This window comes from Myotis myotis, unplaced genomic scaffold, assembly GCF_014108235.1.
Source record: "Myotis myotis isolate mMyoMyo1 unplaced genomic scaffold, mMyoMyo1.p scaffold_m19_p_1, whole genome shotgun sequence".
Lineage (NCBI taxonomy): Eukaryota > Metazoa > Chordata > Mammalia > Chiroptera > Vespertilionidae > Myotis > Myotis myotis.
In genome coordinates this window covers 173,179,699-173,193,835 of record NW_023416313.1, presented here as the reverse complement: position 1 = coordinate 173,193,835, position 14,137 = coordinate 173,179,699, and the positions used below count along the sequence as shown (strand labels likewise).

The window sequence follows — 14,137 nt, the reverse complement described above, 5'->3', positions numbered from 1 at the left end:
TAACCTCCCCATCGGCCCTGCCCTGAGTGTGACAGTGGCGGCATCCCAACCCCCTGATCAGCCCTGCTCTGTGGGTGTTAGAGGGTGGCGCCCCAACCCCCTGATCCACCCTCCTCTGTGTGTGACAGGGGGCGGTGCCCCAACTCCCCTATCGGCCCTGCTCTGTGTGTGACAGGGGGGAGCTCCCCAACCCTCTGATAGGCCTTGCTCTGTGCGTGACAGAGGGGAGCTCCCCAACCCTGATTGATCCTCCTCTGTGCGTGACAGGGGGTGGCGCCGCAACCTCCTCATCGACTCTGCCTTGAGTGTGACAGGGGGCGGTGCCAAAACCCCCCAATGCTCTGCTCTGAGCCCAACCAGGGGCTGCACCTAGGGATTGGGCCTGCCCTCTGCCACCCGGGAGCAGGCCTAAGCCAGCAGGTCGTTATCTCCCGAGGGGTCCCAGACTGCGAGAGGGCACAGGCCAGGCTGAGGGACCACGCCCCCCGAGTGCACAAATTTTTGTGCAGCGGGCCTCTAGTCTATATAGATAATAGCCTAAGCGACCAAACAAACAAAAGATCGTAACAACTAAACTGACCGGTTGCAATGATGAGCACTGACCACCAGGGGGAAGACACTCAACGCAGGAGTTGCCCCCTGGTGGTCAGTGTGCTCCCACAGCGGAGCACCGCTCAGCTGACTGACCAGTCCTAGCGGCCCACCAGCCCAGCGGCAGCCACTCACTCCCTCAGTAGTCCTGCAGGTCCAATCTACAGAGAACAGGCCAGGCACCAACGGACCAGCACTGCCGGCATGATCCTGACAGTGTGGCCGGCCTCCTGGAAGTCGGCCTCGGGCACCGCAACCACCTTCCCCTCCCTAGATGCTCAGTAAGGAAGAAACAATATAAAAGTGGTTGCCAGGTGGCTCCTGACAACTAGCGCAAACGTCAGCGGGACGGATCTGGATCCTGGGCTGGCAAGGGCATCCCACCGCCAGCCTAGAGGGGTGATCATGCCCCAGCCCTCCTCACCCACACCTCAGGATCCCACCCATGCATGAATTCGTGCACCAGGCCTCTAGTATAAATAAGTTATTTAGCTTCCTCAGTCTTGGTTCCTCATTTCTAACAAGAGATTAATATTACAATCTCATAGATTTTGATTGTGATAGATATTGTTTATTGTTACCATAGTACCTGACATGGAAACAATAAACAGTATCTACCATAATCAACATGAAAATGAGTAAGATATAAGCACTAATTTCTGAAAAATTTGAGTTTTTATGAAATTTATCCCCTCCCTTTCCAGTTATTTCAATAGTTCATTTTATCCCTGAACTTTTAGTAATAGTATATTGGTCTATAGTAGTGTTTTTTGTTACACTCACTCACGTAACATACTAACAAATTATTTTCTAGAGTGTCAATAACATATCTAGACTCAAATGAATGCTCCTACCCTAACTCATTTGGTGGGAAACAAAAGTGGAGATGGAGAAGACACTTTACAATTAATTTTTTTCATAAATCACCCACAATACTGAGAGCTGGGAACAACTAATCACAGCTCTCTGCTGAACATGACAATCCATTATTGTGCCCTTTGTTACCCTCAAAGCATACTTTAGACCCAGAAACTAGGGATATTTCACCAAAATATCGGTTTTACAGAGGTAGATATATAAATTGGAAGCAGACAACAAATATTTGTGGAATTGGAGGCAGTCAACAAATATTTGTGGAATAAATAACTATGACATACTTTTTGTTGTTGTTAATACTCACCTGAGGATATTTTCCCCTTGATTTTTAGAGAGTGGATGGGAGGGAGAGGGAGAGAGAAACATTGATGTGAGAGAAACACATCAATTGGTTGGTTTCCCACATGCCCTCATTGGGGCTGGGGATTGAACCTGCAACCCAGGTACACGCCCTTGACTGAGAATAGAACTCAAGACCTTTCAGTGGATAGGCCGATGCTCTAATCACTGAACATACTGGCCAAGGCAGATATACTTTCTTTTGGTAGACTATATCTATATATATATTTTTTGACAGACAACTGTTTAGGTTTTTTTTTTCATAATCATAAACTTAACTCTGCAATCCAGCTAGACTGGGAAGGGGTAAGGAAATTATGGAACCCAATGAACTGTGGCAAGAGCACAAAGATTATAGAACATTCCAAACAAATCGGGGTGAAGGGGTGCTCTCCTGAGCTACAGAAGGAATGGTCTGATGGTTAAAATAAAACACAAGTCAAATTTATTACAGTTGTCCACAGTCAGCAATGGTGATCTTCTTGCCATTCCTGGACCGAAGCGCTCCATGGCTGTCACAATATCCATGCTGTCTTTCACCTGGCCGAAGACCACATGCTTGCCTTCCAACCACTCAGGCTTGGCAGTGCAGATGAAAATTTGGGAACCATTTGTGTTAGGTCCAGCATTTGCCATGGACAAGATGCCAGGACCTGTATGTTTTAGAATGAAGTTCTCATCCTCAAATTTCTTCCCATAGATGGACTTGCCGCCTGCGCCATTATGGGTGTGAAGTCACCACCCTGGCACATAAGTCCCGGAATAATTCTGTGAAAGCAGGAACCTTTATAACCAAATCCCTCTCCCCAGTGCTCAGAGCACGGAAGTTTTCTGTTGTCTTTGGAACTTTGTCTGCAAACAGCTCGAAGGAGTCGCGGCCCAAGGGCTTGCCGACGACAGCGATGTCGAAGAACACAGTGGGGTTCACCATGGCTGGTCACCGGCAGCTCCGGGACGGCGGCGTCTGCAAAGCCTAGATTACATATTTTTTTACAAGCTGGTCTACCTTAATATAAACATGCTTTACAACTTCAATTTTCCTGTACAGGATTCTTTGGTTGGAATCACCAAAAATGCCACAAACAGTGATTAGATAAGGCATCAGAATACACCCGAACCTTGCTGTAAGTAGCAACACAAAATAGATTGGCTTGGTTAAGCAATGTATGAAGAAAATGAGGGTTGAATGCTTAATAGGTACTGTCTTTTTTTTTTTTTTTCTTTTTAAAGGTGGTTTGCATTTTTTTAAATGTTTTTATTGATTACAGAGAAAGGAAGGGAGAGGGAGAGAGATAGAAGCATCAATGATGACAGAGAATCACTGATTGGCTGCCTCCTGGGATCAAGCCTGTAACCTTGGCATGTGTCCTGACTGGAAATCAAACAATGACCTCCCGGTTCATAGGTCGACGCTCAGCCACTGAGCCACACTGGCCAGGCCTGTGTTTCCTTTTAAGGTGATGTTTTGGAACTAGACAGAGATAAGAGTTGCACAGAATTGTGAATATACTAAATTGTGGGAAGAGCTCAGGAGATTTATCTCAGTGCAGTGGCAGATGCAATGGCGTGAGCGCACTCCACCTATACAGGCTTCCTCGGCACACCGGGAAGTGGCAGCGCCTGCCTGAATAAGCCCCCTAGAGCCCCTACATAGTACCCTGATCTTTCCTACCACTGGTTGCCCTAAGGATGGTGTAAAGTTCTGATTGGTCTGGAATGTTATATATGTTGCTGCACTTACACAATAAACTCAGATCTGCGTCTTTGAACCCGTTCTCCGGAGTCGGGCATGCTTCGTTAGGACTCCGTCGGCCTCACCCCCGCGGGACCCCCTGCCTCACTAAATGCCACTGTACATTTTAATATGATTGTACACTTTAATATGATTAATTTTACATTTTTACTTTTACCTCATTTTTAGAAAATGTGGGGAGTAGAAGCAATTAATATGCAAAGAACATTGAACTTGGAGTCAGAAAATCTTAAATTTTATCCTGTGTAAATCACCTACTAATTATATGAATGTGTCCTCTTTTGAGCCTCAGTTTTATGTTCAATCTAGTATTGTATCCACTGCCTAGCAGGACGTTGTATTGATGAGATGAGAATGTATATAAAACCACTTTGTAAACTGTTCAGCATTATGTCAATTTTAGTAAAAAATATGAGCAGGAAAAAAAACAAAAAACATGAGCAGACATTTTTATGAGGAAAAACTAGTTCCATTTTTAAGTTTTGTTTTTCGTTATTTAGTCCCTCCTATACTGATGACCAAACAACAGTATTAAATTGTTTATTAAATATCTAATAGATATATTATTTTATGTAAATAAGCCCCAATATCAACATGGTACCCAAGAAATCAAATTTCTTAGCCAGAAGAGACTAAGGGCGGGAGAAGCATTTGTAGGATGGGGTTTGTCTGTGAGACACTCACCAAGTGCCGCAGAGTCATGGAGTGGTCTTCTCCTGGAACTTGTGGTGGAGAATGAGTAGTATGGTGTCCCAGGTTTTCCTGAAGAAGACAGCTGTGCTGGGCTTCCAAGCCCTAGATCTTGTCTCAGGAGACTAGACTATAAAACAAGGCCAAGGAAACAAGTTATGTTCCCAGTGATAATGACCCAAACCTGAAAATTTCAATACTTCTAAATTATTTATAGTTCCTTCAACAATGTTTTGAATTTAAGAAGCATCCAATAAGTACTTATTTGAGTTCAATTAGACCATTTATTTAAGCATATATTTCTTTCCCCCCCATCCGTGGATGGTCTACTTTCTAATAATTATGTGGATCCATATAATTTTAAGATTGAAAGACACTTTAGTTACTATGTGGCTCTATCCATTCATCATCAAGAATGTTAAAGAAAACAAAAAAAAAGGGCCACCGAGTCTTTGCTTGAATGCTTTCATGACCACATATGCATCAATTTTGTTCCTTTCCTATTCTCTTTCTGGATAGCTCTCATTGTTTGAAGACCACCAGTATTTTCAGGGCTAGCTATTCCTTTGGTAGGAATCACCAAAAATTCCCACACTTAAACAGTGATTAGATAAGGTGTCATCTTCAACAGTGTCTCCTGAAGGGTTTGAATATCCACCTTACGGTCCCTGACACAGATTCTGGATATATTTTCAGTTTATCAAAGTCTCTTGTAAAATGAAATGGAGGACAGTATGTCAGATTACTACAGAATAGTTTTCAAAACCACATTTGTGCTAACTCAAATTGAAAGGTTAAGAGTGATCACACCCTATTATACTGCATATGCTGCAATTAAGTCATGTGCCTAGGTACATACGTGCTCCTGACCCTTAAGTCCATGGGCCGACACTCTAACCACTAAGGCAAACTGCCACAGCCTGTTTACTGATTTATTCATTTACTTATTTCGTTAATCCTCACATGAGGATATTTTTCCCATTGCTTTTCGGAGAGTGAAAGGGGTGGGGGAAGACAGAGAAACATTGATGTAGATACACACATAGACTGGTTGCCTCCCGCATGCACCCCAACTGGGGGCAGGAAGAGAACCGCAACCCAGGTATATGCCCTTGATAAGGAATGGAATCCAAGACACTTAGATGCTCGGGCTGACGCTCTAACCTCTTAGCCACAGTGGCCAGGGCCTGTCTTCTTTTTAATGTAGGCATTTATAACTATAAATTTCCCTCTAATTATTGCTTTTGCTGCATCTCATGTTTTATATTGTCTTTTCATCTTCACTTGATAGTTCATTTTTCTTAAAAGCCTATTCAACAATGCTGAAGCACAAACAGCATGGATGGGCATGGACAGCATTATGCTAAGCAAAATAAGCCAGTTAGAGAAAGATAAATATCACATGATCTCACTCATTTGTGGAATATAATGAACAACATAAACTGATGAACAAAAATAGACCCATAGACAGAGAAGCATTGAACAGACCGTCAAACCTCAGAGGGAAGGCAGGGGGAGGGGGAGTGGGGTGGTGGATAAGAGATCAACCAAAAAACTTGAATGCATGCATATAAGCATAACCAATGGACACAGACACTAGGAGGGTGAGGGCATGTGCTAGGGGGTGGGAGTGGCCGGGGAGAGGAAGACATATATAATACTTTAATCAATAAAGAATAAAAAAAACAACAACAAAAAACAATGCTGAAGCATACATTAAGTACTCAAAGTACTAAACTAGGTAAAGATCATTCTGTCTTTTAGAAATGCTTATAATTAAATTTTTTTTTCCAGACTCCTCAAAAGGTAAATTTTTCTTGGAACAGAGGTGATACCTTCTTGATAAAGGAGAAAAGTGAAAAGAAAATTTCAATCACCAGATAATATGATGTGTACATGAAAAGACTACATAGTATTATTAATGTAATTATTTAGCATTAAGTGCACAAATTCCAACAGATACAAGGTTCAACAGATTAAGAAAGATGTGGCTCTGGCTGGTGGCTCAATTGGTTGGAATGTCTCCCATACATCATAAGGTTGATGGTTCGATTCCAGGTCAGGGCACATACCTAGGTTGCAGGTTTGATCCCTGGTAGGGTGTAAATGGGAAGGCAACTGATTGATGTTTCTCTCTTTCTCTCCCTTCCTCCCTTTCTAAAATTAATAAACATATCTATGGGTGAGGATGAAAAAAATAAAGAAGAAAGATGTAATTATCAGACATAAAGGAGAAGCAGTACCCCTTAAAATAATAATCTAGGAGAAGTGATAAAATTGAGGAAATCAATATAAATGTAAATAGCACATGTATTCTTTCTATTTCTATAGCAAACCTTTAGCAATGGATCTGATTATGTCAAAGTGGTATTGACATTTCATTGTCATGTATGCTTTGTGTTTTTCTTTCTTTTTTGCCCAGACTAGGCACATTCAACATTCCTCAAATAGCAATCAAAATATGGCTCAGTGTGCTGGATTTGACATATTATTACCACATGTTTGAGGCCAGGGGTCATGTACCTTGAAATTTTCCTTTAAATAACAGTCTTTTAGGATGTTCCCTGCTCAGTGCAAAACTGCCTTTCATATCATATTTTCAGGCATCTGCTGTATTTATTACTTCATCTGCTTTTTCTCATATAGAAGGCACGTATGAAACTGGTCACTGTACATATACAAACAAATACATGAGAGGAACTGGGTATTCATATGTCTCTTAACAGTGCTCCTTATAAATTTCCTTGGCATATAAATTCTAATGGGCATATAAGATAATGATTTATACAATGGGTCAACAATTTGCAGGTCAAATTGGGCCTGTTTCAAAAATATTTTTATTGGAACACAGTCTCACCCATTCATTTATGTATTAGCTATGGTTGTTTCTGTGCTACAACAGATAAACTTTCAGATGAGTAAAATGTAGCCAGTGAGTTATTTCTTCAAAGAAGTCAAATAGTAGTCATAATACAGACTAACAGAGGCATAAAATAATCTGTCATGAATAGGAAAGCTCATTTCTTATAATCCTAAAAGTAGATGAAATGTTTCCAAAAACTGTATGTCCTGAAATAGCATGAGCTTCATAGTTAGCTACCCTGAGTTTGAATCCTGACTGTATGATCCGGGGTAAATTATCTAACATTAATGCATCTGTTTCCTTTTCTATTAATGGATGTATTATCAATTAGTTTACAGGGTTGCTGGGAGAAGTAAATAAGGATTTAAATAAAACTAAGCATGGTTGTAGAACCTACTGAAAACAAAATAAAACAAAAAAAATGATTACCACATTCTAAGTATCACAAAAGAATAAAAATAAGATGAATGACATTTTAAATTGTTTCCTGGGCACCAACTCTTTGTCCTAAGGTAGGAGATCTTGAGTGCCTTGAATCAAAGATGTTAGAAGCAGCAAAGAGGACAGACAGACTCCTTGAAAGAGGGTTGACAACTAGAGGCTAAATCCTGAGAGGAGTGTGACAGATTCAAACTGTTTCAATTTAAGTCAAGAATAAATTGACATATGACAACTTATTTCTTAAAATGATTAAGCAAATATAAGTATTTTTGTATAAACCTACCTTTAGCATCCAAACATATAAACACACATTGAGTGAAAGAAAAGGAATGGTGAATTATACAAGTGTGGTGGAATGTTAATTAATGAATCTTGCTTAATAAGGGCATGGATGCTCATTGTACTATAACTGCATGTTTCCTGTGAATTTGCAATTTTTTCAAAATAAAAAGTTGGATAAAATCAGAATAAATATCAAGGATTCAGAAGCACACTTTCAAATGTATTATCTCAGTTAATGTTTACTACGACCTTAATTATTATGTAAATTTTATGTTTTACAGATAGCAAGTAGTAGAACCTAATTTGAATCTAGGTCTGTTTCAGAAGTTTCTTTCTCAATACAACAAGACTTCTACAATAGTCCATGAACCTAATTACCATTTATAAGATTGCTAACTTGGAAAAAAATAAGTGACCTGTCCATGAATTTGGTGGATAACAGTCCTAAAGCTGAGGTGCCCACAGAATACATATTGGTAGACTTTGCTTGCACATATGCATAGGATAAAGGGGCAGGAGGAGGAGAATAAGCTTTTTGGGACAAAAAAATGGTGCTTGCTAACAATTTTAGTTCTGCTAAAAACTTTTTCCTTACTAGAGACAAATATGGAGATGTGGTTAGGGAATAAATACTCTGTCTTGCTCTATACTGAATCTTAATGTTCCCCCGCAAACTGGAGAAGCTGTCCTAATCATAGAAATAACCTATTTAATCTGTATCTTGAGCTATATAATTAGGCAAAGTAAATGTAGAAGAAATTGTTCCTTTTTAAGAACACAAGATGATACTTTATCCTATTAACTGAAAATAAATTTCTTAATACTATAAGAAATAAAGAAGAATGTTCATTCTAGATCTGTGAAATATGCTGTTGGTAATTTAATGGGGATTGCATTGAATCTATAGATTGCTTTGGGTAGTATGGACATTTTGATGATGTTGATTCTACCAATCCATGAACACGGTATGTTCTTCCATCTGTTTATGTCTTCCTCTATCTCTTTTTTCAGTGTCCTGTAGTTTTTTGCATATAAGTCTTTTACCTCCTTAGTTAAGTTTATTCCTAGGTATCTTAATTTTTTTGGTGCGATGGTAAATGGGATTGCTTTTTTAGTCTCACTCTCTGTAAGTTCACTATTGGTGTAAAGAAATGCCATGGATTTCTTGGCATTAATTTTTTATCCTGCTACATTGCTGAATTCATTTATTAAGTCTAATAATTGTTTGATGGAGTCTTTAGGGTTCTCTATAATTCATCTGGAATAAAAAAACGACCTCGAATAGCTGCAACAATCCTGAGAAAGAAGAACAAAGTAGGTGGGATCTCAATACCAGATATCAAGATGTATTACAAAGCCACTGTTCTTAAAACAGCTTGGTACTGGCACACGAACAGGCATATAGATCAATGGAATAGAAGAGAGAGCCCAGAAATCAACCCAAACCACTATGCCCAATTAATATTCGACAAAGGAGGCAAGAGCATACAATGGAGTCAAGACAGACTCTTCAATAAATGGTGTTGGGAAAATTGGACAGATACATGCAAAACGATGAAACTAGACCACCAACTCAAACCATACACAAAAATAAACTCAAAATGGATAAAAGACTTAAATGTAAGACGGGAAACCATAAAAATACTAGAGGAATCCATAGGCAGCGAAATCACAAACATATGCCGAAGGAATTTCTTCTCTGATAATGCTCCTAGGGCAATGGAAACTAAAGAGAAAATAAACAAATGGGACTACATCAAAATAAAAAGCTTTTGCATAGCAAAGGAAACCATCAACAAAACAACAAGAAGGCCCACTACAGGAGAACATAGTTGCCAATGATATCACCGATAAGGGTTTAATCTCCAACATTTAAGAGAACTCATGCAGCTTAACAATAGGAAGATAAACAATTCAATCAAAAAATGGGCAATGGACCTAGATAGACACTTTTCAAAAGAGGACATACAGAAGGCCAAAAGACATATGAAAACATGCTCAAAGTCACTAATTATACGAGAGATGCAAATCAAAACGACAATGCGGTATCATCTCACACCTGTCAGAATGGCTATCATCAACAAATCAACAAACAACAAGTGTTGGCAAGGATGCGGAGAAAAAGGAACACTCGTGCACTGCTGGTGGGAATGCAGACTGGTACAGCCACTGTGGAGAACAGTATGGAGCTTCCTCAAAAAACTAAAAATGGAACTCCCATTTGACCCAGTGTTCCCACTTCTAGGAATATGTCCCAAGAAACCAGAAACACCAATCAGAAAGGATATATGCACCCCTATGTTCATAGCAGCACAATTCACCATAGCTAAGATTTGGAAACATCTGTTTGAGGCAGCTCTGCCTCTGTATCTATTATTGTTCAAAAGTTTATAATGGTCTCTATTATCCATGAATGAGTGAGATCATGTGCTATTTTTCCTTCATTGACTGGCTTATTTCACTTAGCATAATGCTCTCCAGTTCCATCCATGACGTTGCAAATGGTAAGAGTTCCTTCCTTTTTAGAGCAGCATAGTATTCCATCGTGTAGATGTACCACAGTTTTCTAATCCGTTCATCTACTGATGGGCACTTAGGCTGTTTCCAGACATTGTATGTTCTTGCCTCCTTTGTCAAATATTAATTGAGCATATTGGTTCGGGCCGATTTCTGGGCTCTCTATTCTATTCCATTGATCTATATGCCTATTCTTGTGCCAGTACCAGGCAGTTTTGAGAACAGTGAATAAGCCTAATATTTTTATATTCTCCCTCCCACGAACAAAATAATGTATTTTTCCTTTGATTCTTCAAGCATTTTGGAACACTAAAACACACATAATAAATTATTTTCCCCTATATAAATTACATAACAACTCATGTTATTGATTTTTCTGCCTGCCTAAAACAAATAAGAAGCATTATTGATTACCACTGATCTTGTCCTGGAGGTATCACAGGCAAAAAGAATACACAAGTATCCCAGAGGATATAGAACTAGGCAAAGCAGTTTTATCCTGTTTAGCTGTCTTATTCAAGGCAGAATTAAAATTCTGAAAAGATATAGTATTAAATTTCTTACACATGCTTAGAAAAGAATCATTTTTATAATCATATAGAACCTCATCTGTGCAAAATATATCTAATTACTGAAGAATAATCAATGTAGGGTTATCCTTGAAACACTAATATAACCTAGATTATTGTAATAAAACCTACATCAAGCGAAGTTTCATTTTGAATTACATATGACAAACCTCTAGGCAGTAAATAAAACCACCCATTTCTTTATAAGGAACTTAATGTAGCCTATTTGATAATTTTTTTTCAAGTTCTCTCCTTTTTCATGTGCTTGAGAATTCCCAACTCTAAAATGTGAACTTGAAAAGACTATTTAATGTAAGCCTTCATGATAATATTGACTGAAAAGTAAAGGACTCAAATATAGTAGGGGGCTTGGCCAACATGATTTATCAATGAGACTGCTTAATTTTTGTATTAGAAGGTACTCTAAATATGATTTAATAAGAAAGCAAAAGAACATTCTATGTAAAAATAGTACTGCAATAGCCAGGAGAATTCAGAATTTAATTCACAATTTAATAATTTGGATATTCTTTACCTTTAAAAGAGAAAAGTGTTTGAAATCTTGATAAACATAGGCTTGTTTCCTAAGAACTGCTTTTACCATTAAATGGCTTAGCCCCAACAATGTACTACATATACTTTGATATCCATAACTTGTTTAAATAAAGACCTAATTAACCCTACATCTAAAATTATTAGCCTCATTTATTACTAAAAATTAAGAACTAACTCATCACTAATTTGTTTTCTAAAAAAAAAAGAAAAAAATAAGATGGAGAATGCCTAATGTTATAATCACATAATCTCAAAAAAATTAAAATATTTAATATGGACCCCTGGAACGTCTGCTCTATGTGTATTCTGCAGAATTCCTTAATTTCATACCTATAACATACCCCCAAAGTAGTATGCAGTTTCAATACATAAAAGCAAACAGCCATTCTCTTTTTGAGAAGAGAATGTAGAAAGGTATAAAACAATCATGATAAAATAGAGTACATAAACTGTTAAGATTTCTCAGTTGAATTCTTTATATTGCATCATGTATTTGTCACTGAAGGATGAAGAAACAAAATTGTTCTAAAATCAAAATGAGTACAGTATTATCATATTTGCAACTGTCCTTTTAATTTAGAAACATCACAGCAGAGTTTATCTGTAAGTCCATTTGAAGTTTCAGAAATTATGACAGCGGAACTGAAGAGTGACAAAGAAGTCTCTCACCTCAAGTCACAAGCAAAACTCTCAGAGGATGAAGGGGAATTTAGGGCAAACTATAAATGTTGGGCTTTAATAAAACCAGTCTTCTGTTAATTTTCAACAAATAATTAAAAAACAGACTGCAATAAAATCCAAATTTGGGAAACACTGACATTTGTGAAATAATTGTATTATGATGCAAATTAATTTACATTGAAATTCTAGGGATATGTTAGCAATTATCCGCATGTTGTTAAAGCATTCTATCCTGAGAATCTCATTAGATAGTGATGCAAAGTACAGTTGTTATCATTCTGAGAACAAAAGAATCTTGAATGAGTAATCAATAGCAACTGGCAGAAAATGAGACATTAATTATGATCCTCTCTAGTGTTTTGTCTAAGACAAGATTTCATTAAGTGCTTTGTGCAACCTGAATAGTTCCAAGTCATTACCAACACTTTGGACGAGATATTAATTGGGGGGAGGGGAGAATGGAGATTTACAGGGAAACAAAGTAAAAGGAAACCTAAGATGCTTCTATATTCCTTTCCCAGGTCAATAAAAACACACCAACCACTACTAGCCAACTTTAATGCTTGTTCTTTTACAAGTCCCAAATCTTATCATCTTAAGACTGTCTCTTGAAAATTTAATTATTATTTTCTATACTTAAAGTGTCATGCAGGTTTGAGAAGATAATGACAGTTATCCATCAAATGCATCCTGCCAATGCAATCAACCCAATCTATCTTGAAAAGAGAAAAAAGAAACTACCTATATACTATTAAATTACCAAAACATGGTAACCTTAGGATTTAAGTTTACCAATCTTCTTTAATTATCAGCAACAGAGGGAAATTTTATCATCTTAATATTTCCTTCTCATAATTTTTTCTTTCTGAACTTTTCTCCCAAACCTGACATCAGCCAATGAAAATATATCAAAGTAGAGATTTGGGATGTAGATCAATAAAAGAAAGACTTCTTGAAAATAAAAGAACTATGAAGAGAACAAACTAAAAGCCATTTTAATATATCCAATATTTAAATAACTGCAACTATGCAGTAAGAATAACTTTCTTTTAGGCTTTTATAGGCTTCCATAAAGAGAGTCCCTACTTCCAAAAGTGCTGTAAGGGATTTCTTGAAGGCAGAAATGGGCATGCTCTGTCTTCTTCCAAACGAGTTTTTCTGAATTCTGCAGGTAGAAACTTCCTTGTTAAACAGGACCCTCTGAAAATCATCTGCAAAGCTACCAGGAAGCCTTTGAGCAGTTTCTTTTGTGAAGACAAAGGAGCCAACTGTGTGAAGTGTAACAGCATTAGAAGAACAGGAGATAAATGTCATTTCTCTTTTGTTTTTGTGGAAATGGTGTTAAACAGCAGTAAGAATTTCAGCAGAGAGTCGGAGGGAGACCCCGTGGGTGGCAGACAGCCGCATCCCTTGGGACAGGCACAGCCCCTGACGGGGGAGGGGGGCGGGCGGGAACCGCGGGATTCCTGGCGCCGCCGGGGGAATTGCGAGCTGGGTTCTGTGAACACGGAGGACTGAGCCTAAAGGGGGCAGCCTGAAGAGCTGACCAGACCATGCAGTCCCGGTAAGAGAAGAAGCTTACAGAAACCAAGCCTTCCCCGTTTCCGCGGCCGGCATTTGTTTGTTTGTTTTCACTGAATCCTGTTCATGGGACATTTCGGATACAGACACTCACCTGTGCTGAAGAGAGGAAGAGGGTGCGGAGGAGTGGAATCTGGGGAGAGACTGAGGAGAGAAGGGGGGCCGGGAGAGGTGGCAACGAATTGAGTGCTGAGACACCCCTGAGCCCAGGACTGGGGCAGCCATTCTCTCCGGAGAGTGAGACTCCTCCCCCCAGCCCCCAGGCAAGGAGCACAGCCACACCCAGATTCCACCCTGTAGGAGATCAAGGATTAAGATAACCTGATCAGCCCCTGGGAGTTAACAGGGTCTGGCCTATAGAGGGATTTTCAATCCCAGCAACAACACAGCACTGGTAAC

The 14,137-nt window shown here is 38.9% G+C and overlaps 1 protein-coding gene and 1 pseudogene across 17 annotated transcripts in view; both read right to left on the bottom strand.

The window, feature by feature from the left end:
- The window catches only part of TCF12 (transcription factor 12), a 349,545-nt gene that overhangs the window by 92,631 nt on the left and 242,777 nt on the right, over positions 1-14,137 (bottom strand). For all 17 annotated transcript variants that reach the window (XM_036302507.1, XM_036302496.1, XM_036302615.1 and 14 more), the window contains one exon: positions 4,244-4,379. In XM_036302507.1, the coding sequence (XP_036158400.1) occupies positions 4,244-4,379 (136 nt within the window). Of the gene's footprint in view, positions 1-4,243; positions 4,380-14,137 lie in introns of those variants that run through there.
- On the bottom strand, positions 1,847-4,378 carry LOC118652644 (annotated as a pseudogene).